We start from the raw sequence: 27,270 nt of genomic DNA, 5'->3' as shown, positions 1-27,270 counted from the left end.
GACTAAATAAATACATAATAAATTGGTCTCCTTCCAGTACTCTTCACACACACACGCAGTTGATATATGTGCATGTGTGTGTGTGTGTGTTTGTTTATTTCAGTTATGCGTCATCGTTTGTCAGTTGGCCAGTCCAAAAAGTGAGCTGAAGACCCGCTGGAAACCCTCTTTAATAATGTTAACACTAATTTTTTGTTGCCACGGGGTTGCTTTCTCGCTCTCTCTCTCTCTCTCTCTCTCTCTGTCTCCTCATTCTCTAATTTATCACAACAAAAAAAAAAAAGACCCAGCGGGAAGCTATTTGCTGAACTGAGCAATGCTGTCTGGAAATTAATGAAGAACCTTCTGCTTTGTCGGTAAATATGCTCAGCTGTTGGTTTTCGACCGTTTTTTTGTTTTTGTTTATTACCGGCAACATACTGTAACGATTCGAAAAAAACAAAATCCCGCTGGGTATACCGAGACATAGAGAGAAAGAGCGAGAGAGACAGAGAGCGAGAGAGAGTAAGTGAAACGTGAGCAACTTGGCTGGCAATATGCATGATTGCTACTTGTTGGCTTTTGGAGCATATGTTTAGATATACACTCAGCAAAATAAACGACATTAAAAATGAGGTAAGAAATTATCGTCCAACTTTAGACGCCAAGTAAATTTCTAAAAATTTATTTTTGCAGCTCTCCAAAAAAAGGATTTGTAAATTTCGGAGTGGATTTTTTAAGATTTAGAAAAAAAATACGACTAGTTTTCGGCTTGGATTTTGCTATGTGTGTTTGAATTCATATATTAGTTTTTTATACTCAATTTATTACATTTTAGAAAAGCATATCATTAGAAATATGAAAAAATCGATATTTTTTGGAATTATCGATTTTGGGTAAGCTTTTCTAATTTTTAGAAAAAGAAACTATTTCGAAACTTTTTCTAAAAACAAGAAAAACTTTATATTTTTACAGCGATTTCCATTTTAGACCGTTTTTCGAATTCTTAGAAATTTTTGATCTCGCATTTAAAAATTATTGCGAAAAAACAAGAAAAACTTTCCATTATTATAAAGTTTATATCGTTTAGTTAGATTTTTTCCGAGTGTACTCTTATGTATGTATATTTATATGTGTGTGTGAGTGCTAGTGTATGTGGGACATGCTATCGTTATGTGTATTGTCAGCACTTATTGCCCCAACAGTCTTTGCGTGGCCTTCAATCGTTCAATCGTTGAGCTTTTTAGGTTTTCAGTTCTATTCCGCTTGCCAAAGCAGACGCAAGTTACGAATCTCACCATAATTTTGGGGTTCAAAGAACGCTTCTGCTTCTTCTTCTTCGGCTTGACGATTAGTTGGAAAAGAGATCCGCAATCGCAACACGTGTTGCGCGTCTTACTTGTTGCTGTTGTTGTTGCTAAACATAATTACGCTCTCGCGCGCTCTCTCTCACTGTCTCTCTCCGAGTGTTGCTAAAGTACACGTCATTGTCTGGCAACAAATCACGAGATGCGCGTTGCTTAAAGAAAGCTGCAATCGTTGACAAGCTTTCAGTGATTCACGCGACGCGCTCGCGGCAGGTGCTCATAGTGGACGATTAACTGTTAATAATTGTAACTGTTTCTTTGTTGAAACTCGAAATAAAATACGGCAAAAATAGTAATTTTAACAATTAAAAAAAAATAAATAAAATAAAAAATGGGCTACGATGAGATTATTGTGGAATTGGGCGACTTTGGACGCTATCAGCGTATAATTTATGTGCTGATCTGTTTGACATCGATGCCGGTTGCATTTCACAAACTTGCCGGCGTTTTTTTGCTCGCCAAGCCAAAATTTCGCTGTGCGCTGTCGAATGAGACGAATCAAAGCTTTGAGCTAACGGAGGAGCTTTCACAGCTCGCTTATCCACCGTATGAAAAATGCGAGCGCTACGAACTGGAATACGACATAGGCAACGAAAGCTTTCACAGGCTTAGCAATGAAACGCAGAGTTGCAATCGATTCATCTACGATCGTTCCCGTTACGCGAATAGTGCCGTTACCGAGTTCGATTTGGTTTGTGGCCGAGAATTTCTTGCGGCCACAAGCGATTCAATGTTTATGCTGGGCGTCCTTTTGGGCAGCATTATTTTTGGCCAACTCAGCGATAAATTGGGCCGGAAACCGATTTTTTTTGCCTCACTTGTGATTCAGCTGGTTTTTGGCATTGCGGCGGGCTTGGCACCGGATTACTTTAGTTATACTTTGGCCAGATTAGTTGTGGGCGCCACAACGTCGGGCGTCTTCTTGGTGGCCTATGTGATTGCCATGGAAATGGTTGGTCCCACGAAGCGTCTCTATGCCGGCATCTTTGTCATGATGTTCTTCTCCGTAGGATATATGCTTACGGCGGGATTTGCTTATTTTATCCATGACTGGCGCTGGTTGCAGATTGCGTTGACTCTGCCTGGTTTGATTTTTATGGGTTACTATTGGATTATACCCGAATCGGTGCGTTGGCTGCTGTCGAAGGGTAAGCGGGAGGAGGCCTTGGATGTGATGCAAAAAGCGGCGAGGTTTAATCATGTGGAGATTAGCAGAGAGACTTTGGAGCGGCTTCTGGATGGGGGGGGGGAGAGGGAGAAGGAGAACGAGAAGGAGCAGGAGAAGCTGAACCTGAATAAGCAGATGGAGCTTGAGAGGAATCTGGAGTGGAAGCTGGAGAGGGAGCAGGAGGAGAAGCACCTGAAGGAGCAGGGCAAGGATCAGTTGAAGGAGCAGGAGAGGCGGCTGCAGCTGGAGAAGGAGAAGCAGCTCAATCTAGATCTCAACCTTAAGCTGAAGCAGAAGGAGCACGAGCAGGATCAGGAGGATCAGGTGGCATCCGCAGCCAAGCCCGCCTCCGTTTGGGATCTCTTTCACTATCCGAATTTGCGCCGCAAAACGCTCGTCATTTTCTTCGATTGGCTCGTCTGCACCGGCGTCTACTATGGCCTCTCCTGGAGCCCCAACAATCTGGGTGGCAACGTCCTGCTGAATTTCGTCATCTCTGGCGCTGTGGAAATACCCGCCTATTGTTTTCTACTGCTCACCTTGAATCGCTGGGGTCGCCGCTCGATACTCTGCGGTTGCATGCTGCTGGCGGGGATTAGCCTGCTGGCGACCATCTTGGTACCGGTTAAGATGCAGTGGCTCATGATCACCTTTGCCATGTTGGGTAAACTGGCCATCACCGGTTCCTATGGCACCATTTATCTCTTTTCCAGCGAACAATTTCCGACTGTGGTGCGCACGGTTGGAATGGGCGCCGCTTCCATGGTTTCCCGTTTGACTGGAATGCTGGCTCCTTATCTGAATGCCTTGGCCAGCATTTGGCGACCTCTGCCATTGGTTATCTATGGCGTACTCGCTTTATCCGCCGGATTTTTATCTCTGCTTTTGCCGGAGACGCATAATAAGCCTACACTGGAAACAATTGCGGATGGCGAGCGATTTGGAAGGAGGGAGAAGAGCAGCAGGAGGGATCTGGAAAAGGGCAGGGAGCTGGAAACGCAACCACTCAATTTGTCAAATGGCAACAAAGCGTAATTTGTTAACAATAATAAATAATAGTAATTAATAAGAACGGTAATTAATTAACATAGCTAAAGTCCATCTTCTTCTTCCCCGAGGTCATTCACTTTTCAATTCCAGTCGAGCACAAGTTTTTTTACCATGAAGAAAGCAGAGAAAGAAGAGAGAAAGAGAGACAGGTAAACAGAGACAAAGAAATAAATACAGAGTATTAAAAATTAAATTACTGAAAATCTCAGTTGCATGCCAAAAAAAAAAACAAATAACAAAACGAAAAGACGAAAGAAAATTTAGAAAAAGAAATTAAAAACAGCGCTTAGAAAAACATTTGCGCTTTAAGCATTTAGATCTGAAGTGGGAACAGTTTTATTTGAACTAACTGTGCTTGAAATTTGAAATGCTTCCTTAACTGTTCCCCCTTTAAAACAATAAACAATAATTAGACAGCGCATACACTCAGAAATAAATCGACGAAGCGAAGTTTTAGTAAGTCGCAAAGGGTTCCTCACCTTATTATTCCGAAATAAGTTTTCTAAAAATTAGGCTTGTGCCTGTCTTAAAATAAAGGGTTTGCATTTCTTAATTGTTTTGAGTGTATTTTCTAAAATTTTAAGAAAAAAAAATGTTACTTACAGGGTGTTGTTTTCTAATTTGGTTATTTTAGAAGAATTATTGTATTAACTTTTTTCTTACTTTTATTATTATTAAGTATTTGTGTTTTAAGATTTTACATATGCAACAATTTTAATTAACTTACAAAGCAAAGAGCAATTTTTTTTCTGAGTTTCGGAAAATAATTTCTCTTTATGCATTTAGATCTGAGAGAGAATTGGTTTATGTTTTTTTTGGCATAACTCTGCTATTCCATTTGATATGCATCCCAGATGTGTTCTCTTTCCAACCAAAACTGTTCCCATCAATATGCACGCCAAAAAAATAAAAGACGAAAAAATTAGGTAAACATGTTATCTTTAAGGGGAGTTGTGCTCTCTTTTGAGAGCTAAGCTTTTACCACTTAAGATTTGAAATGCATGCGCAAGAGAAGCAGATCCAGTTGTGTTCTCTTCCCTAAGTTGTTCCCACTTTAGGTATGAAATGGTCTCTGCAGTGTCTAAGCTGTTCCTGCCTTGTAGGTTTGCATTGCAGCGTAAACTGTGCCCAGCATTAACTGTTCCCGCTTTGATATATAAAATGCGTGCCTAAGAGAGCGATAGATCGTGCTGTGCTCTTTTCTTAGGCTAAGCTAAACTGTTCCCATAATCTAAGCCACTGTTTCCCTAATCTGTATTATGTATGTATTTATATATATATGTTTGTATACGACAATTGTACTTAGTATTTACTTATTACACTTATCGAATTTTTAGACAATGTTCTCTTTATCGGCACGTACTTATTTTTGGCATACAAATATTGTATTTGGCATAAGTAGCAAAAGTAAATAAATTCTGAGCAATTATGTAAAATGTGAACGATTTACTTCATTTCAATCTAACTACGAAAAGAGCAAAAGTGTGTTGAAAAATACTTCCGCATATTTTGCTTTATTATTTGTTTTGTAGCTGGTTTTTTTCGCTATCGCCAAAAACAAAAACACGAGACTCATTTTCAGGCAAAACAAAAAAAAAAAACTATTAGACGAAAATCTAAGACTTAATTTCAGAAGAGTTTTGCAAGCTGAGGTTCAAACTGACTATTTATTTATTTATTTTATATCAATTTTTATTGTTTATTAATTTATTTATTTGTCTATTATGTGTGTTTATTTATTATATGCATTCGTTTTATTATTATATATATTTATTTTGTTTATTTAATGAAAATTTTTACTTGTTTAGTTAAACAATAACAAAATATACCCATTTCTTCCCTTTGGGAGCAGTGTAAAACAGCTATACTCAAGCAAAAATGGTAATAGAAAAAAAGCAGCAACACTCAAGAAAAAAAGCAATAGACTAAAAGAGTACAAGTGTACAAATGTATGTAAAAACTAATTGAAAAACAAAAACATTCAAGAAAAAAAAGAAGAAAAAAAAGCAAAAGTAAAAAAACAATAATAAAAAGCATTTGTAAAAATAAATAAAACATCTCAAACATCTCAAGCAATAAACTAATGACTTGAAGTTCAACTGGAAAACTTGTAGATAAAATCACACTTTTGTGCACATACACATACATATATACATATATATAATTTAGAAGAATTTTTATCATGCACCGCGGCGCATTTGAAAGCATTATACTCGTACACGTTATTTTTATTTATATTGAGCAAGGGCAGCCGACACAACAAATGAAATGACGTCTCTTCATACAATATGCTAATGAATTATGGCTAAACAAAAGTCAAGTTTGTTTATATGCAAATTTAAATTAGCTAATAAAGTCGCGTGTTATTTAACTTGTTACGAAGCTCGAACAAAGATTGTGTTGAGAACGGAAAGAGAGAACTGATAATAAGGAGAAAGCGAGTGAGCGAGTGCAAGAGCGTAGAGCGTGAGTGCATTTATGGAATATTGCCAATTGAGCAGCAATTATGTTGTACATATTTTCGGTCAATGATCAAATTCTGCGTCACACACATACACAATCATACTCACATGCAGCGGCTCTCTTTGACCCTGAAGCAACTGACTGAGCATCCTTAGCTCCATAAGCGCAATTGTGTAAGAGAGCAGCGATTGTACGCACACACACACACACACACATATATATGCATATTCATTGAGCAGCGGCTCTCTTTAACCTTGAATTGCTCAAAGTGTGCCAAGCAGCTGACTGAGCATCCTTAGCTCAATTTGTGTGAGAGAGCAGTGCTGGCACATAACTGTATTTATTTATATATGTGTGTGTGAGTGTGAGTTGGGAATGGGAATGGGGAATATGTGTTTTTTTTTTTTGGTTACTATATTGAACGTCAGTAGAGCGTCGGCAGAGCGTCAGCAGAGACGTCGCCGTCGTTCATAAACTAAGCTAAAAAATCTCCCTAAATTTTAGTAAATCAACTAAATAGGATTGGGAGTTGAGATAATTTAATAGAAAATTTTTCTAATATTTGTGGCGATTTTGTATGCATTTCTACTTCTTATAAATGTTTTTCTTAATAGAACAGAATATTAAAAAAAAATGAAAAAAAAAAACACCAACATATTTTTGGGATTATCTAATTTGTAGAAATTTTATTCCCATCTTCAAGAATGAACATGTGAGGCTCTAGGCAGCCTTGAGGACTTATACGGCATTCTCAAGTGTAGGTACTTGAGGCTATTTTTGGAGATCACAGAGGATCTCAGAGAAGGTGCCATCTGCAGCATCAGATAACACACACATATACATCTCGATTTAAGGATATTCTACAATATAATTGAAATGTTACTAGAAATTACTTTTGGAAATGAATATTTAGAAGTGGAACAACTGGAAAAACTTCACTTTAGGGCTATTTAATAAAAATTCACGGATGATTTGGTGAAAGCCCAGAAAATACTTCATTAAACCTTAAGTATTTTTAAAAGCTGCATACATTTTAAAGGGAAATATTAAACATATATTTACCCAATAAAACTAGAATTTAACCGATGAATAAATTCTCAAAGGACATTTTAAAGGCAAATCGAGAATATTTAATAGATGACTTAATTTTAGGGGGAATACACATTTTATAGTTGATTTCATTTAAACAGTAGATGTTAATGTTAAATTTTCCATAAAGACTATATTTAGTAGCTGGCTGCAGGGTATAGCCCAGTCGAGCTCACCATTCTTGTTTGTTGGTTACAACTGTTGAGCGGCGTCGCTGCTGCGTCGCCGTTGAGAGTCAATGTCGAATGCGTTCTTGACACTTTCGCTGCCCAGCAGCAAGTCGACGTCGGCGTCGTCGCCGTCGCCGTCGCCGTCGCTTTCATCGCCTACGTCGTCATCTGTTAGTCGCCAGCTGGCACAGATCGCGTGTAGTTGTTTCTCGCGCGCGCCTTTCGACATTTAACCAAAAAAGAAAAAAAAAACAGCTCACGCGGCGTATACGCAATATTTATATATATGTTAATGAAAATTGAATATTGCTCGAAATCAATAGAAAAATCAATACTCAGACAATTAATTAATTAGGTAATTAATAATTAATTAATAAAAATGGGCTACGATGATGTTATAACCCATTTGGGCGGATTCGGACGTTATCAGAGGCGGATTTATTTGCTGCTCTGTTTGCCGGCCATCGTTTGTGCCTTCCACAAATTGGCGGGCGTTTTCCTGCTCGCTCGTCCCGAGCACCGTTGCCGCCTGCCACACGAGGAAGCGCCAGTTGCCACCTATCAATCGCTGCCGCCAGCTCACTGGTTGCTCGCCTATCCGCTGGATGAGATGACGGGTAAATTGAATACCTGCGAATATTACAATGTGGCCTACAACGACTCCTATTTGAGTGGCAATCTGAGTGACACAACAAGTGGCACGTTGACCTGCAGCAGTTACCTCTACGATCAGTCGAAATACCGGAATAGCGCTGTCACGGAATGGAATATGGTTTGCGGGCGGAGTCTGCTGAGTGCCACAAGTGATTCATTGTTTATGGTGGGCGTGCTCCTCGGCAGCTTCATCTTTGGCCACCTGAGCGACAAATGGGGCAGGAAGCCTACCTTTTTTGCCTCGCTCGTGATCCAGTTGGTTTTTGGCATTACGGCGGGCTTGGCACCGGATTACTTTACCTATACGATCGCTCGGCTGATTGTTGGCGCGACCACGTCGGGCGTCTTTCTGGTGGCCTATGTGATTGCCATGGAAATGGTGGGTGCCAGCTATCGCCTCTTTGCCGGCGTCACTGTGCAGATGTTCTTCTCCGTTGGGTTTATGCTTACGGCGGGATTTGCTTATCTTATCAGGGATTGGCGCTGGCTGCAAATAGCCCTGACTTTGCCGGGTCTGGTTTTTATGGGCTACTATTGGCTAATACCCGAATCGGCACGTTGGCTGCTCTCGAAGGGTCGCAGCGAGGAGGCGTTTGTCATCATTGAGCGGGCGGCCCGTGTCAATCGTGTCCAGATACCCAGCGAGATCTACGACCAGCTTGTCCGCGAGGAGTCGGCACAGAAGGAGCAGGCGCAGACTGCCTCGCAGCAACCATCCGCATCCGTTTGGGACTTGCTGCGTTATCCGAACTTGCGGCGCAAAACGTTGATCATCTTTTTCGATTGGTTCGTCAACAGTGGCGTCTACTACGGCCTCTCCTGGAACACCAATAATCTGGGTGGCAATCAGCTGCAGAACTTTGTCTTCTCGGGGGCTGTGGAGATTCCTGGCTATTCCCTGCTGCTGATCACCCTGAATCGCTGGGGTCGTCGCTCGACGCTGTGCGGCGCCATGTTGGTGGCCGGGATTAGTTTGCTGGCAACGGTTCTGGTGCCCAGCGACATGAATTGGCTGCTCATCACTTGCGCCATGATTGGCAAATTGGCCATCACCTCGTCGTACGGCACTGTCTACATTTTTACGGCCGAGCAATTTCCGACTGTGGTGCGCAATGTGGGGTTGGGCGCCTCGTCGATGGTCGCCCGCATTGGCGGCATTCTGGCGCCGTATCTGAATCTTCTCGGCGAGATCTGGCGACCCTTGCCGTTGGTCATTTGTGGTGCCCTGTCGCTGACGGCGGGCCTAATGTCGCTGCTCCTGCCGGAGACACTGAACAGACCCTTGCCGGAGACCATTGAGGATGCCGAGAACTTTGGCAAAAAGCAGCAGCGGAGCAGGAGCCAATCTCTGGAGGATGAGGAGCTGAATACGATGATCAATGGCAACTATGGCGCGAAGGCGTAAGCTTTACAGATGGATTGAGAGAGGGGGGAAGGGGAAAAGACGGAAAGGACGACGATGAAGAAGAAGAACGAGAGGCAGATGAATATAGAGAAGGAGAAGGAGAGGGAGCCGGAGAGAGGGGGGGGGGGAGATGAGGAAGGAGGTGGAAACGGAGATGGAGAGGGAGACAGAGAGAGAGAGAGAGAATGGGAGAGGGGATGGGAGAGGGAGACGGATATGATGAGGGGAGACGGATGGATGGGAAGATGGAAAAGGCTAAGAAGATGGAGGTGGAGATGATGGAAGTGAGGAGAAGAAGAAGAAGAGGACGAGGTCTAAAAGGAGAGGCAGATGAAGAGGGGGATAGAGATGGAGAGGGGAACCAGGAGGGAGCCGGTGAGAGAGAGCGAAATACAAAGCGAGACGGAGACGGACAAGGTGAGAAAGAAGGAGAGGGAGAAGGAAAAGGAGAAGGAGAGGAAGAAGGAGAAGTTGCGACAGAGGAATAGATAGGCTCCTCTGACGAAGAGGAAGAGGGGCAGGCAGAGGGGCAGGCAGAGGGGCAGGCAGAGGGAGGCGTGACGAGTATCCGCCGCATGAATTTATCGGAATTTAAGCAATTAGCATTTATTGTTCACGATGAATAATTGCATTTATTCAATCGAAGTAGAAAGTATTCCAACTCATATGTTTAAGCATAGAAAAAGTCGCAAGAAACTCAATTTCAATTTATTTACATTTATTTGTTATTAAATAAATAATAAAAGAAAACACAATATTTACTCAGTATTCGTTCTGTTTTTGGCATTCAATTAGCTTCTGTGGACAAAGTGTCGGAATTAAAATTCAGTATCGGAATCCGAATCAGAGGCTAAATTCCAAAATGTATTGAACCCAAATAGCGTAACTAATATATGGAATAATTCTGACTTCAATCTGGTACACTGAGGAACTTATACTCCCAATTTGAAGTCAGTAGCTCTTATAGAGTCTGAGAGTCACTAGTTCATGGAGAGACCGACGGACAAGGCCATTTCCAGTGGGTTCAGGGTACATCAACAAAACAATGCACAAGACGCACTCTGAGTCAAAAGAGTATTTTATTGTTGTCTTATTTTTGAAAGTCAGAAAAGAACAAAAAGTATTTTCGCATAGGAAAACAATTGCATATTTTCCATTTAATTTACGAAAACAATCATTTTATAATTGTCATACATTTTGTCTCTCTTATTCTTTTGTTATTTAATCAATCTGACAGTTATTATTATATAAAATGCGATTATTTTTCATAGTATCACTTTTTTCAGTCACTATTTGCCCGGGTAAACGACGAAAGATTAATAAAAAAACAAGTTACCAAATACCAAATTCACTATCATTATTTACATACATAAATATACATATATATATATATATATATATATATATATATATATTTGGAAGCTCAAATTTGGTTTCCATTTGACAATTCAACTTGTGAACAATCTCATTATTTCGAAGAACATTTGTGCAGGGTATTTTAAGTGTGTCGTGTTAAATTGATGCCATTACACAAGAACAGCATTGTTTTGTTTTTGTTTTTGTTTTCGTTTTTTATTTACAATTATTGTTCAATAAAAATTATATTAACTCAACTGTTGCCGGCAAGCAATGAACTTTACAGCACTTGCTGTGTTTAAGAATACATTCGCAGAGGGCATGATAATTATATGATGGTGTTTGTCAACCATTGAGGGTGACATTTCCCAACCCATAAACAATATTTATATATATATATATATATAGTGCATCAGTCGAGCGTCTTTGGTTAGCCTAATCTGGGAAGTGGATTACGAAATCCTAAAAAATATAGCTTGACTCTAGCAGACTCGGAAAAAAATCACACCAAATAAATTTGGAATGTTTTTGTGGTGTTTAGAATTGATTTATAAATATTGGGAAATAAATTTCTAAACCGTAAAAAGACTTGCCTTAAATGGACATCCCCAAAATTATTGGCGATTTTTTCTATTTATATTTCAATATTTTCTATTAATAAGAAATGCTTATCTAATTAATTTGTATGCATTTTTATAAACAATCTATTTGTATTCATAAAAAATACATTTGAAACTATACACTTGAAATTATAAATATATTTAATATATTTCAAATAAAATAAACTCTGAAATTCAGAAATGAAAGATCTTTTTTATTAGAAAGACACAATCTTCAATTTTAGAAATGTACTTTCTGAAAAATGAGTAAGAGAATTTTGTAAAATTGAGTGCGATTTGTTTTTCTGAGTGTATTAATTTAATCTTCGTTTAGCTTAAGCAAGCCTTACTTTGTTGCTTTGTTTGACTTGCGTTGCTCAACAGGCCTAACGATCAGCTTGGAAATTGGGACTCTAGGTGCAGAAGTGGGACGGAGACATCCGTAAGGCGCGACAGCTGATAACGATAAGAGAATACAGTATTATATTCAATTATATATACGTATACATATGTGTTAAGTGTTAAGTGCAGTTCAGTGCTCGAGTGCTAAATAAAGCTATCAGTTAAATGCGTATATTAATTGTATTAATGTCAACGTTTCTCAATTGCGAATACGTCAATTTATAAAACAATTGTGTACGGTCATGTATAATTTATTTATGTAAATCAATCCCAGAGTCGACTACGCAAATTAATAATTTAGCGCTATAAATAGATGATAATAACATTATATATTTATCCATTTCAATTTACAATTGACAAGTAATCTTGAGAACAGGTTTTTCAAATAAGTGCAATTTTTCAATAATAATTTATTTTTTTTTTTTATAGGAAAATAGGGACGATATATATTTTTATTCTTGGCAGCAGCAGCAAAGTACTTTGAATTATGGATCGAATTCTTAGGGATTCCATCTTTTAATATTTATATAATTATCATCAGTATGGATTGCTTGGGTTCAAATACAATTTTCATAATTTTTTAATAATCAGCCGTCTGTCTGCTTAAGATAACTCATTAGTGATTAAGTTTGCCACATTGTTGTTAATTTGTGTTAGCCTTCAGACTACAATGGAATCCCATATCGAATAGAACAACAATTTTTGGGGCATAAGCTGCATGCTTGATTTTTATACGTGTTGTTTTCTGTTTACTTCAATTAGCAGCGGAAATGTGCCTCACACTCATTTTGTGATAACGTTGCTTAGATGGAAAGTAATTATGCTGTGCGTAAGCTCTATGTGAGTTGTAAATATGCTTCCTTTTTTGTTTCTTTTTGAAATCTCGATAAAGTTTTTATTTCCGTTCATTTTTGTACTGTTTTTGATCATTAAACTTGAATCTCAAGTTGACAGTTTGAATACGTTTTGACTTAATTACAGCATACTTTGAGGTGCATCAAGAATTTGGGCACTCGATCAGCGTGAGTAAACTTGGACACATTGCCGCATACTTTTAGGGTCGAAATCAAATATGGTGACTTAAGAGTGTAGGTAGCCGTATAGGATAGGCTAGCATGTGCACACACCAGTGAAGCAATTTTGGATTTTAACATGATTGCAACATACTTTTAGGGGCACACGCAATTTGCTCCGAGTGCATTGTTTTATTTGCAGGCTATTGAATAGAATAGGCTAGTATGTGAAACTAAATTAGTCAGCTGCACGAACATGACAATTTTTCATTGACTGAATAACTGTTGTGCTTTTCTTGATTATTACGTGAATTTTGGAAAAATAAGTAAGGTTGGCAATCAGTTTGTTCAACTTTAACATTAATGCAGCATGGTTGTAGGAGCACCCACAAATATGGTCACACCACTTTATTTGCTTTGCAGGTTGTTGTATGGGGTACGAGAGCATATGCACACACCAGCGAAACAAAATTTGAATCTGATTGCAGCATACTTTTAGGGTTTAGAAAATCACATTGGTTGCGTGCTTTGCTGGTGTTGTACGGCATAGCATAGCAAGCATAGCAGATACACGCACCAGTGAAGCAAAATTATTTATTAATTTGAAATTATTGCACGGAAGAAAATTGCCTGCTGTGCTAAATTAATTAATTTTTTTTTCTTAGCATTTTTAGTGACAAACTCAATTTGAATTTGCTTTCAGTTTTGTGTGATTATTATTTTTTAAAATTGATTATGTCAAAACAGATTATATGGATTTACCTTTTGGCAACGATTTACCTGAACTCGATATACTTATTGTGGGTGCGGGCCTAGCCGGTCTAACATCGGCCATAAAAATCCTATCCAAGGACAGTTCGCTCAATATGCGTATTATAGACGAGAATCGCAAACCAGGCGGACAACTGGGCAGCAATGGTTCCCGCATTGTGAACAAGGAGCAAACCGAACTCATCGCCTTCCTCAGCCAGTTGAATGTGGCCGTGAGACAGCGCAATCTGAACACTGATCAGCTGAATCGCTGCTGGGAACTGGATCGGGGCTTAACCTCAACGCCGGCCAGCTTTGAGCTATGGCGCTATATCGAAATGCTCGATTTGCGCATGAAGAAATTTAATGGGCTCCATTTTCAGTGAGTGACAAATTGAGATTGCAAACTGAAATTATACACTCAAAAAAATCAGTCAAACTTTTAGAAAATCGACAAGTTAGAAATGCGAGCTAAGATTATACACTATTAAAAATGACCATTCATTGACAATGGAATGTCGACTTAGGGAAAACCTTTCTCATTTGTAGAGAAATGTTTTCTCATTTGTAGAGAAATGCTTTCCTATATAAAAAAGAAAAACCATTTTTTTTTAGGGCGTTTTATTTTTGCTGAGTACAGAGTTGAGTCCATCTATTTATCGATAGGTTTCGCAAGCGAGTGCCAACAATGGAACGACATATTTCCACCAATCTGTTCTTCAACAAATCGCGCCAATTTATGTTCAACTTGGTGCTGCTGACTTCTGGTTTGCCGGCGAGCGAAATCAACTACGATGAGTTCATGTGCCTCTGCAGCAGTTCGGGTGGATTGAGTATCCTGGTCGATCTGTAGGTGAACTAGCGAAATTATATTGCTTCTCCTCTCTCCTCTCCTCTATCGTTCCTCATTTTAGATTTATGCGCCTGCCGTCGACTCTGATGGATGTGTCCTGCAAGGATCTGCTAGAAGGGCTGCTCAAGAAATTGAAGCACACAGATATCCGGAGTGGAGTTAAAGCTGTCGAACTGGAACACTTTAAGAACTATGTGCAGTTGACGGATTCAAAAGGGGATCGACATATAGCACAAGCCGTCATTCTGGCCATACCATGGAATAAGGTGAATCAGTTAAGATTCAAGCCACAGCTGCCGCAGCAGTTTCGGGATTTCTCGAGAATCAGCCGGCAATCCAAATTTGTCATCACTCAATTTACAATCGATTACGATAAATCCTATTGGTTATCGAAGGGTTATTCCGGTAATTTTATGAATATGAAACCGTTGGTCGTGGGCTACGAGCAAAATAAAAATGAATATGGCGGTTATATGCTGCACGATACCGATGTGGAGACGGCGACTGTTCGAGACACAATCCTCGATCTGCTCGCTGAGCAATTTGGTAAGGAGATGCTCGATCCGTTGGAATACAAAGAGGAGATCTGTGAACTAAATACGGCAGTGAATAAACCCCAAACCAGGCCCTGGCATCGCATCGTTTGGTCCAGTTCGGCGGCAGTTGCCACCAACAATCGCAATCTTATGGGTGGCGCCGTGGAGAGTGGCATTAGGGCGGCAATAAATGCTCTGTTTGTCATCCGGCCTCAGGTTGTGGGTTGGCGAGATCTGCTCGATGTCCAGCAGAAGGATCGTTATGCCGGCATCAGTCCGGGCTATTTCGCCAGTCTGCTCAGTCGCCTCAATCTGTACAATATCACCTTCTACGGCATCTTTGTCTTGGGTCTCATCTGTTTGCTTAACTTTGGCTATGACTGAAAAGGGTGCAAAATGTTCAAAGTGTGCAAAATGGTATTAAATCAATCGGATGTTTAAGTGTTTCTTTGAAATGGCACTTACCAGGGGGTATTCAAAAGTAACTCTTTCTCTATAATCATACACTGGGATAAAAATCAAGCCGATATTTGCCTAATCGCCCAACTTTTGGCAACAAGTGTAGCTCAATTTATTATGCAGTAAGTATATTTCTCAAATGAAAGATTGTGTTTCTTTAAAAATCAGATCTATGATTTCAAAACATTTAGAAAAAATATTTGCAGGCTTTTTTCTACTTGTGTACACCGAATATTTTTTATTAATATTTATTCCACTTAAATTATTATTATAAACAGTCGAATTTTGAGTTTTCAAACAAACAAACTTGTTAGATAATTTATTATACATACAGACAATTTTATTTAAAATTTATCTATGTGTTACACAGTTTTCTAGCATTCATATTTTCTGACTTAAATTTTTATTACAAAATTCAGTATTTTAAAATCTCATCCATTTTTAATTTTTTTTATATAGAAAATTATAGTTCTAAAATAAATAAAAAAGTTATAAATATGATGTTACTTAAGGTAGATTTTCAAAAATGTTGTGCTATTTTTTTCTGGGTGTAGTCACTCGGCACAGTCTCTCAAGTATTTTGTGCTAGTCACTGTTACGTTCTCATTTAATTGACTCAGTTTAGTCCACATCTGGGTCGTTGTGGACGAATTAATTTGCATTCTATATAAATGTATACATATGCATATATATTCTAAGCTCAATCATTCACTTAAGCAGGCAGATAAGTCGAGACACGATTCCTCAACAGAGTCACTAGTGACAAAGCCACCCACGTCTGTCTTATATATCTGAATTATTTATCGAGTACCTCTCATTTTTTATATAGCGATGCGCAAAGCGTAGCTTAAATATATGTATATAACTCTTCACCGATCTCAATTTGTAACTAAAAGAAATGCTTTGCAAATGAAACAACACAGTAAAATTCTTAAGATATTTTGCACATATACAAAAATACAACTTCACTTATTTTAATAATTATATTGAAAATAAATAAAGTAAATATAAATATACATATATGCATAGGAAAAACCGAATATTATAAATTTGGTTAACCTATAATTAAAAAAAAAAAAAACTAAAGCTTGACTCATTGTTGTCTTTGTGTATGTTTTTTTTTACGTTATTGTATGTTTTTTTACTCATCTCTAATGATAACTTATCATAACTTTGAGCTTCGACATCAAAACCAGATTTCAACAATCACATCAATTGTCGTATATATATGGATATATACAGTATAAAAGCATATAGATTTCTATTGTTCATTTATCATGATAATTTAGTTTTATTTAGCACAAAACCTAGTACTATTTGAACGTCACTTGCATATATGGATAATAAAAAATAAGAGAAAATTTATCTTTGATTGAATCTGCTCAAATTTATTAGATTAGCGCCAAGTAAATATTATGAATGGGCACACTGCTGATTTGGTGAATGGGCACACTATAATCTTCAGCACTAAGAGTGAAAGTGGTGGGCGTGGCAATTGGGCGCAGGGCTTCGTACGTGCATTGGATAATCGAACGTTTTAACTGTTTGTGTGTGTGTGTGTGTGTGTGTGTGTGGAAGTGTGAGTGACCTGCACGTGCGACGTCGACAACAACAAGAGTAATAACTAAACCTAAAGACCAACCCACCCGCCCAATGCACACAACAAACACGCCCATGTGCATGTTCAAAATTATAAATAGAAAAGAAAACAAAAGAAACAAAAAAACTAACTACCAATGAAAGCTGCTGAGGATCGTCGTTTGTAGAAACGCTGTTAGACGCGCTTCTGCTTTGTGATCTATTCGCAGTTGAATAGAATACGAAAAAACAATACAATAATAACAAAGCGATGCATTAAAACGACAAAATTAGCAAACAGGAGAGAGAGAGAGAGAGGGAGAGATAGAGGTAGAGATAGAGAGAGCAGGAGCCAGATTATAAAATACCCTGTACTCAAATCTATGAAGCATATTAATATTTTTAAGATATTAAAAGACATACAGAAATATTACTGTACTGTACATATTGTATTAAAAAGAAAGGTAATTAATGTTGCATATGCTTAATTTATTTACGCTTGACAAAAATATTGAATAGCAAACTTAAAATATACTGGATTAAATTAACAAATAAAAAAACTGTAATTAAAGGATTTTGCTATTTTGCACTTAATCGACTATAGTAATATTATAGTAATTACAAGTATATGTATTTTTTATTGTAATATTATATTAAATAATATTTATATACAAATTTTATTTTGTGTGTTTCTTAATCAATCTAGATGAAATGTGGACAGCTTATCAAAAAATAGTTGTAGCTATTAATGTTTTTGTTTTCAATAAAATGAAATAAACTTGGTCAACCAAGAGAAATTATATTCTATAAATAAAATCTGTGTTCTATTCTAGGTCTCCTACTCTTATAAAATCCTAGACGGACAAACAGACGGGCAGATTTATATGTATACCATATATTTACTTAATCGACTCTGATCAATAATATATATAATTTATGGGCTTGGAAATGCTTTTTCTTCATCTTTAATTTTCCTGCTCAACGTCATTACATCCTTTTTGCCCACTTTAAATAGGCACAGGGTATATGAGTGTTGCTCAAATACAATGTCGAACAGTCGATACCCTTCACCAGCTCAGAATAAAAAAATCTCATGGTTTTTGCTTACGTATTCTGACCGATTGACGTATTTGAAATTGATCAATTGAGAGCTTTTTAAATAATATCTATATATAAATATAACTGTTAATACCGTTAACCTCAATACTCAATTGGTATCCCTCAATGGGGTCAATTTATAGAAATCGGGATCAAGTTTGAGATATCATATATATAGTCGAAGTTTATCAATCTCAACAAACCAATTGAAGATTTAGGCTTAAGAGCCCCCTCTCATGTAGATAACGAATAACGACCAGAATCGCTCAAGCGTAAACAATTTCCCACAGATAAACATGCATGCACTCAGAAAGAATCAACTTACTTTTTAGTAATTTTTTTGCGCCAAGGATTAATCACCATATTGTTGAGAAAGTAAATTTCTAAAATATATGACTGTAACTTACTAAAAAATAGGGCTTGCATTATAATTTATAAACATTTGTATTTTAAGATTTCACATATATGAAAATCGCTACATTTTTGGGATTAGCGACTTAGTGCAAGTCTTTATAATTTTTATTCATTTTTCTAATATTTAAAAATTATTTCTACAAACTATTTTTCTATATTTTCTATTTCCTATTTCTTTCTATTTGTATTGTGCGATTTACTAAAATTTAGATAGATTTTTCTCCGAGTGTACACATAAGTGTAAGTATTCAAATGCAACATTGCTTACAGAACAAAGATACTTAAATGGCAATGAAAATTCTAATTTCTTCCGCTTTCATGGTTGAACATACCATTAACATTAACATTAACATTGTATACAAACACCGCATTCATTCACATTTTTCACATTTTTAGAGAGACGACAAGTGAGAGCACGACTCTTAATCATGTACATTATTCGCATAACGGATAACGCAATTCAAATATAATGTGTAGAGTCCAGCGCTCAATTATCGCCTATACGAATGGTAACTGTAATTGTAACAGAGACATAAATGTAAATTATATGCAGCACCAATCTAAATGAATGCTCAAGTGCACACACACACACACACACACATATACACATAAGTATTGTATGTAGCTAGAAATAGAGATTGAGAGAGAGAAAGCATGTGTGAATAGATTTATTACGGATAAGGGTTCTTCTAGGCAAGAATAAGCAAAAATAGATATTTAAGCCATGTACTCTTAAGGGATGAGAATATGTGTGTTGTGAGTAGAGTTTTGAGCTATGATCTTGATATACATCAGTTTGCAGATATTTTTACTGATAGATGTATTTACTAACGTCTTGAGTTAAAAAAGAAAATCCTTTTTTTACTTGGCTTAGAAATTCTCTCAACACAAAGTGCTGCAAAGTCAACTCTCTTAAATGGAAATGGACTGCAGACACGTACACATACAGACTGCATTGCACCACACTCACATCAACAAACTCAAATACCAAGCATAAGTAAATAGAACGGGAGGAGCCGAAGCCGAACGCTGCCCAAACCGAGCACGACAAAGTCGACGCGACACGACGTCAATTCGTATTTTCTAATGAGAGTACGTAAGTATATGCGTGTGAGTGCTTGCATACAAAATATTGCGATCGACCTCCCGTGGGCTTAGTTTGTGGGACGCCTTCGAAGCGGCAAGTAGTTGTTAGCGGACGATTACGAGTAATACCGACACCTGCATCGTCGTGCAATGCTCGACATTTCATTCAAAATTAGAAACAACAGCAAAAATACAAATTCAATTCAATTTTTGTTTTCATGTTTATTCTAACATAAACGAAAAAAATTTGACGAGCAAAGAGGAACACAGAAGAAAAAAAAATTATCAACGACAAACATAAAGCCTAAAGTAAATTTAAAAAAAAATAGGACAAATAGATAAAAAAAAAAATTGTGAAAGTGAAGACAAAAAATAATATATATATATACATATATATATGAATAAATAGAAAAAAGGCACATTTGCAGTTGCGTTCACAATCTCAATTGCTGTACTGCATTTGTTGATCTGTATTTTTGTGTATTTTTTTTGTGGTCCTCACATTCCGTATTATCAGCGTTTCTGGATTGCCGTAGACTATAAATTTATATGTATATATTTCAATATATACATAATTAGACACAAATCGAGTGAACGACCCACTGAACTTGGCTACACATATAAAATATATTTATTTAAATATATATACTTAAAGTGAATTTAAAGTGTTATCACAAATAGTTTGAACTATTTTATATTCCATTATAATCCTGTGTTGAAATATATATAAATATAAACTGTGATATGACCAAGTCAAAGGATAATGTAGAGAAATCGCGGGAGCTAATCACGGATCAGGGCATGAAGGATTTGCTCACCAAGCAGCTGGAAATTGTTGGCAGTGGCGGCGCCTTTGTTTGGTAAGTCCCTCTACAGGGGATATTTTTCTCAGGGTTGACAAATCCAAATCGGAATCGGTATTAGAAACTAAATTAAAAATTTGTTGTAAAACGGAAATCAAAAGATGCAAAAATATATATATATATTTAATAATATAATCTTGTCACTCATTGGCAACATCGGCAAAACAAATCGAAAGATATAAATAAATAAATATTTATAAAATATAAAACATAATATGTATAAAACAAAATAAACCTAGTCATTCATTAACATTGGCATTAGATTTGTTCCGAAAATACTGTATCGGAATTAAAGCGGAACATTATAATGATCGATCCCGTAACTTATCTGCATACATAAAGTAGCGAAAAAATAATAGCACCATTTATTTATGTATTTATTGTATCAATCGTTTATTCATTTCAAGTTTTCATACATAACAATCAATATCAATCGGTTCAGTATATAATAATTTGATTTGGTTTGAAATCCTGATGTTTTCTATGTATTTCTCCATAAAACAGTGCTGCAATTCGCGTACCTTTGTTGAAGGCGCTAAAGTGTTAACCTGAAAAAGTTACTTTTCGTATCAAAAAAATAGAAATACAAAAATTATATTTCCCATTAATTTTCGGTTTACCCAATATAACCGTACTTGCTTGTTAAAAACTAATCGCATTAGACAATAAAAGAATGATCGAATAACAGGAAAGTATGTTTATCTTAGGCATGCCGAACGTTAAATACCCTTTTAGGCAGGAGTTAATGTGATGAAATCGAATTTTTGTATGTTGTAAATTAATTTTGATTTGTAGTTGAACTTTAATTTTTTTTTTTAATATTTCTTATTTAATTAAAAAAAAATCAAGTGTTTTTGTGGTGAATATCACATTTTACGTGCGTCTATTAATTAAATATATCACATTTATTGAAAACTTCAAAACAAAATTCAAATACTCTACAAGGGTAAAAAAAAATCAGTCGATCAGTTGTAAAAATCATGATCTATGCACATAACAAGTTAATGCTATAAATCAGAATAGTTCAAGTTCGATGCCAATCTAAATTGCAATTTATACATGACTAGAACACTAGTGCATTTTAATCTGGCTTAGTTACGCGAAACTGGACTGTGCATCAGTCCAGTTAATAATTAAAATCGGAACGAAGTTAAGCACATGGATTATGTAAAACGGTACGTCTACCGAGAATAACTGATTTAATAAATATTGGCGTGATTCCGGACGCTGTTTTGAGTGAAGCTATTGACATATATATATACATATATTTGTATGTAGAATGGAGAATACACTCATCTAAAATTATAGTGAATCGGCATACTTTTGGCGACAGAAAGTAAACTTCTAATATTTATGGTTGTTGCTTTCACAATTTCAGAAAAATCGTATGATTTGACGAGTATTTCGAATCGGCGAATCATTAAATTGCGTAACTTGTTTCGGGATTTTCGCATGCCATTTTACATTTTAATATTTTGTAATTAATTCTAAGAAGAAAAATTTGTATTTTTACTATTTCAATTTACTGAAAGGTAGGTCGATATTTGCCAGAGTGTAGATAGTATTACTTATTTATAGTACTGTCAAATTAGTCGATTTAATTTAATTTTTTGCGAAATTAGGTTTAGTGACGATAATGCCGGAAACTCGAACCCTGATAACATCACTCTAAGTGAATCGTGTCTCAAGTCTACATAATCGTGTTCTAAATTTATTTTTAAACAATTATTATAAATTTAGCTTGAGCAGGCATCATTTGGGGAGGGAGAACACTTATAAACAAAATATTTATTTGTGATATCGTAAAGTACAAATGTTATATTAATAATATAAGCAAGAAAAAATACGCAAATTTTCTTGAAATGAAATCAGACAATAGAATTAGAAATGTACTTTCTGAATTGTATTAAATTTTAGAGTGCTTTTTTCTGAGTGTGGCAGGCATTATTTGGGGAACAGAATTAGTAAATAAGTCGGGGTAAAACCGTCGAACGGAGGTTGCGTTCCGCCGTAAGACTGGCATTATGCGCAGCACGTGCAAAGGTTAAACAAAAAAAAAAAAACGAGTGCTTTGAATTTTGACGATCCCTTCTCTTCAAATATATTTTTGTTTTCTTCTTCAGATATGTAAATATTGCGCAATCTGTTCCGGTTGCCCGGTTCGATTAACGATCGTCGACTCTCGTTTACATTGAGCGCATTTTCAAAACATATATTTTGCACCATATTGTCGGAGTATGATCTCACACCACGTGCTGAAATTTTCAATATCCAAAAGTAAACCCCCTTTCCCCTCACTCCTCCCCCCTCCATGATGGCGCTGTTTTTGGAATGTGTCACTAACCTTCACAACATTTGTATTTTCGCAATTATCGGGGTTGCGTTCATATTTTAATCGCTGTGATCTTATTATTGGCATTTAAAAACTGCAAAAAAAAACGTTTGAATTGTTATGCTCGACTAGCAGATACCCTGCTGGTATGCTTAGTATGAAAATAAAAGGTTAAATATGTTTAAAAGTGTGAGTAAAATGTCGATATTTTCTGAGTTTTTAAAAGTGTTTTAATAAATAACAATCTAAAATTAAATATAAAATTTATTAAAATGAAAAGGAAATTATATAAAATGAAAGAAAGAAAGAGAGAGATAGAGAGAGAGAGAGGGGGGGGGGGAGAGAGAGGGAGAGAGAGAGAGGGAGAGAGAGAGGGGGAGAGAGAGAGGGGGGAGAGAGAGAGAGAGAGAGACAGAGAGAGAGAGAGAGAGATTATATTTCTTGTTTTATGCTATAGCACAACTTCTGAACACGACTTTTCAATTTTTAATGAGTTCAGATTAAAAAAAAATGTAAAAAGTTAACAAATGATTAGCGTAATTTTCAATTACCAAATCGTGCAAACGTGAGAAAGATTAAATTTACGTGTTGAAAACAAGCGACAGATGAACTTAATGATAGTTAACAATTCAGTTGAACTATATGTCAAATACATTACAATTTGCGTCAAGTGAAACTTTTTGCGTATTTGGCAAAACAATTTGAACATAATCTAATTTTTCAACGTTTATTTATGTTCAATATTTGTTGCTTATTATTATTAGAAAAACTTTAAGCACAATTGAAAATTGTTTTGAAAATATGGCATATAAGGGAACACACCTATTTTGTAGTGTTCATTTTCGAAATTTTGATTTTATAAAATACAACTAAATTAAAATTGTACTAAAGAAATTCCGCAAATTTTATTAATGAAATTTGCATTTTTGGGGCCGATTTATATATATTTTGAAAATGTTATAATTTAACCCAAATACTTAATTAAATTAAAACGTACTTCCTGTATAAATAACTATAGCCTACTTAGTTAAGAAATGCTGCATTAAAGTAATTATAAAAAGAAGCAGATTTGTTTTTTGTGCTTTTTATTATTTAATGATTAAATAAAATTCTATTAATATTTAAAGTATTCAACATATTTTTTTTATTATTTATTATTATTTTTATTTATTAAAAAAATGTAATTATTTGTTTAATTCTTATTTTCATTTGCATTTTTAGGGTCTTGTTCTTACTGTGCGTCACGCCTAACATATTGAATGGCTTCCACGTGTCCTCGTACACGTTGCTGGGGCATCTGCCCGACGATCAGTGGTGTGGCATCGAGGAACTGCAGCTGACCAACTGGACACTGGCACAGCAACGTAGCATCAGTGAGCGGGAACTGAACTCGGGTGGTTGCACCATCTGGGATTGGGACTACCAAAAGCTGAGTGGCATGTCCTATGAGGCAGCCCTCAACTACACCAGTCACATGGCGCAGATCAATCAGCCGGCCGTGGTGTCCTGCAAGGCGAAGGGCAACTACGAATTTGCCCAGCCGGAGAGCACCTTTGTCGCCGAATGGGAACTGACCTGTGAGCGGAGCATTCAACGCACCTCAGCACAGGTCTCCATTTCTCTGGGCAAGTTCTGCGGTTCCTTCACATTCGGCATCCTGGCTGACAAGTAAGTTTTAACTCTAATGGGAAAGGCAAATCTCGGCCAAAAAATTTGTCTGAATTTTAAGAAAATCGCCAAGAGAAAGTATAGTTCTAAAAATCAAAGTTTTTCCTTTTTGTGGTTTATTAATAAACATTAGAGTTTTAGCATTTCACATATTCAATGTATTTTTATATAGTTTATAAAATCCATTTAATTTAATTTGAAAATACTTACGAAACTAATATGAAAGCTAAGCAAGTAAATTTCATTGCTTGTTTCTATATTTTAGAAAGGATTTTTTCTAAAAATTAGGGTTTCTACGTTTTAGAAATACATATCTAAATAATAGAAAACATTAAAAAAATATATATATTTTACATATACGAACATTTAAGATAGCTTATTAAATTATTTAATTTAATTTGAATATGAGAAAATTAACTATTTTAAATTAAACACCGAGCCAGTAAATTTCATTACTTGCTTCTGAATTTTATAAAGAATTTTGTCAAAGAATTAGTTTGATTTAATTTCAAATGTTTTTTTTTCTAGATTTGGTCGGAAAACTTCGTTTACGTTGGGAGCGGCTTTCTTCGTTGTAGGCAGCATCTTTTGCAGTTTCTCGCCGTGGTACAGCTTGTTTCTAATTGGTCGCTTCGCCTTAGGAGCTGCCTCCTCTGGTCTCTTCTATCCGGCATTCACAATGAGTAGGTCAACATTTTTATTATGCTTTCAAACCGTCTGTAAAAAATCTCTCGCTTTTTTTTATGTTATTATTTTATTTACCTATTTTATTGCATGTAAATGTGCCAATTTGATTTCTAATTATTATTATTATTACAATTGGTTACACTGTTTTATCAATCGCTTTTTAGTTGTTGAGAACATTTGCTTGAAGCATCGCTCCTGGATGTCCATTGCCTTCTCCGCCTCATATCCTGTGGGCATGATCCTGCTAGCAATTACGGGCTATCTGATACAGCCCTGGCGTCATTTGCAACTCGCACTCACAATACCCTCACTGCTGCTCATACTGAACTGCTAGTAGGTTCAACTAAATTGTATATATCTACACCTCGAATTATAATCGAATTTATATCTAGTCTAATGCATGAATCGCCGAGATGGCTTATAACTCAGGAGCGCTACGATCGCGTCTATCGCATACTCTTCAAGCAGCCCAGCCACTATGATGTCCAGACAATTGCCGCCCCATCCACCGAAATTGTCAGCGATAAGAAAACGGTCAGTCCAAAGATCTACACTCTATCTATATACATATATAGAGTACTTACATATATGAATATAGTTGTCCAGCGCCAAGACAAATCTCATTTAAATCGTGTTTTGCAGCTGGAGCCAATCGCAAATGTTTCGCTCAGTCAGAAGTTGAAGAACGGTCCGTTGAAATCAATCATTGAGCTCTTTGCGAATCGCAATGTGCGTAAACTAATCTTCACCTCGTACTTTATGTTCTGTGTCACCTCGCTTAGTTACTATGTCACCGGTAAGATATTAAAATTAGTCTGAACTAGACTAAATTTTAGACACTAGAAATAAAAGTAGTCTGTGCAATTTTAGGGAAATAAAAGCTATGCAAGGGTGTCAATGAAATCTCTGTTCATATCTAATTTGATTGTAGATTTGAAAATAAATCTAAAAACTTTTTTAATTTCTAAATTAATTAACTGGAAATTGAATTATGATTATCTAGGTAATCAGCTTCTAGGATTCTTGAGAAATTTTTACCTGATATTTAAAAAAACACGCTTCCCGAAGATTCTCAACCGTAAATTCATTCCTTTCAATATTAACTATAATACTAATTTAATTTCAGCTCTCAATGCCGCCAATTTGTCTGTTAGCCGCTATCTGTATATTATAGCGACTGGCGTTGTGGATATTCCGTCGTATGTGGTTCCGGTGATAATGCTGCGTTTTACGGGTCGTCGCATAACGACAATGTTCCTCTTCATATGGACGGGAGTGTCGCTGTTGCTGGTGCTCTGCGTGCCCGCTGGCAGCACCACGTGGATAGTTTCATTCGCCATGCTGGGTCGGTTTGGTATCAGTGCCACCTATTCCGTGGTCACCCTCTATACGGCGGAACTTTATCCGACAGAAATACGCAACTCGGCGCTGGGCACTTGTTCGACGTGGGCGCATGTCGGTTCGATATCGGCGCCATATGTCGTCGATGTGCTGGGCGCCCTTGGCTGGTACATTCCAACAACAATTTGTGGCTGCTGCGTTCTAGTAGCAGGTTTCCTAACCCTCACCCTTCCCGAAACTGGCAAGGGTAACCTCTCCGATAAGCTGGACCATGCCCAGGCCAACGTTAATGAAGACGATGACGAGGAGACGTCGACTTGCAAATCGGAGAAGTAGTTGAATTGCACCCCGAATATAGGCTTTAAGTTTAGTATTAATTGAAGCATGCTACACTAGGAAAAACGATTGCCGTTTACTTTAGAAAATCGCCAATGAAATTTAGAAAGTTTTTCTTATTTTTCTTAAAAATTAGAAAGGCTTGGTCTAAATCCACAATCCCAAAAGTATAGATTTTTTCTAGTTATTAGAAATATTATCTTTTATTAAGAAATACCTTTCTAAAAAGTAGAAATGCGAATTATGATTCTTAGCAACAAATCCTATCTGAAATTCAGAAAATAATAATCATATTTCGCCTGCTATATTAGATTTGAGCTGCTATCTATTTCTTAGATTGGAATCCCTGTAAATCGTCAGTTTTATGTATCAGTAAACTATGTAAAATTTGTTTGTATATGTGAAATACAAAATTACCTAATGTTTAATAATTATATAAGTGACAAAAATGTAGAAATTATCTAAATACAAACATTGAAAAAGAAAACCCTGAGAATTAGAAATTAGAAATTTTAGAAAAATCCAGCATGAACTTAAGAAAAGAAAAACCTTTT

The 27,270-nt window shown here is 36.5% G+C and overlaps 4 protein-coding genes across 4 annotated transcripts; all 4 read left to right on the top strand.

Annotated features, from left to right (window-relative positions):
• Window positions 1-1,299: 1,299 nt before the first annotated feature.
• Window positions 1,300-5,006, top strand: LOC6569684 (organic cation transporter-like protein). The gene has a single exon (XM_043215065.1). The coding sequence runs from the start codon at window positions 1,678-1,680 to the stop codon at window positions 3,547-3,549; it is 1,872 nt and encodes a 623-aa protein (XP_043071000.1). The 5' UTR covers window positions 1,300-1,677; the 3' UTR covers window positions 3,550-5,006.
• A 2,458-nt stretch (window positions 5,007-7,464) lies between these two features.
• On the top strand, window positions 7,465-10,093 carry LOC6569686 (organic cation transporter protein). The gene has a single exon (XM_001995833.3). The coding sequence runs from the start codon at window positions 7,666-7,668 to the stop codon at window positions 9,343-9,345; it is 1,680 nt and encodes a 559-aa protein (XP_001995869.1). The 5' UTR covers window positions 7,465-7,665; the 3' UTR covers window positions 9,346-10,093.
• A 3,363-nt stretch (window positions 10,094-13,456) lies between these two features.
• Window positions 13,457-15,295, top strand: LOC6569687 (probable flavin-containing monoamine oxidase A). The gene is made up of 3 exons (XM_032741601.1): window positions 13,457-13,847; window positions 14,132-14,314; window positions 14,380-15,295. The coding sequence occupies exons 1-3, from the start codon at window positions 13,468-13,470 to the stop codon at window positions 15,236-15,238; spliced, it is 1,422 nt and encodes a 473-aa protein (XP_032597492.1). The 5' UTR covers window positions 13,457-13,467; the 3' UTR covers window positions 15,239-15,295.
• Window positions 15,296-19,934: 4,639 nt separating this feature from the next.
• On the top strand, window positions 19,935-27,083 carry LOC6569688 (organic cation transporter protein). Its single transcript, XM_001995835.3, has 7 exons — window positions 19,935-20,349; window positions 23,906-24,352; window positions 24,881-25,035; window positions 25,204-25,372; window positions 25,432-25,573; window positions 25,682-25,835; window positions 26,166-27,083. The coding sequence occupies exons 1-7, from the start codon at window positions 20,234-20,236 to the stop codon at window positions 26,714-26,716; spliced, it is 1,734 nt and encodes a 577-aa protein (XP_001995871.1). The 5' UTR covers window positions 19,935-20,233; the 3' UTR covers window positions 26,717-27,083.
• Window positions 27,084-27,270: the final 187 nt, after the last annotated feature.

Source organism: Drosophila grimshawi, unplaced genomic scaffold, assembly GCF_018153295.1.
Source record: "Drosophila grimshawi isolate 15287-2541.00 unplaced genomic scaffold, ASM1815329v1 contig_311, whole genome shotgun sequence".
NCBI classification, from domain to species: Eukaryota; Metazoa; Arthropoda; class Insecta; order Diptera; family Drosophilidae; genus Drosophila; species Drosophila grimshawi.
This window is presented reverse-complemented; position numbering and strand designations above follow the sequence as displayed.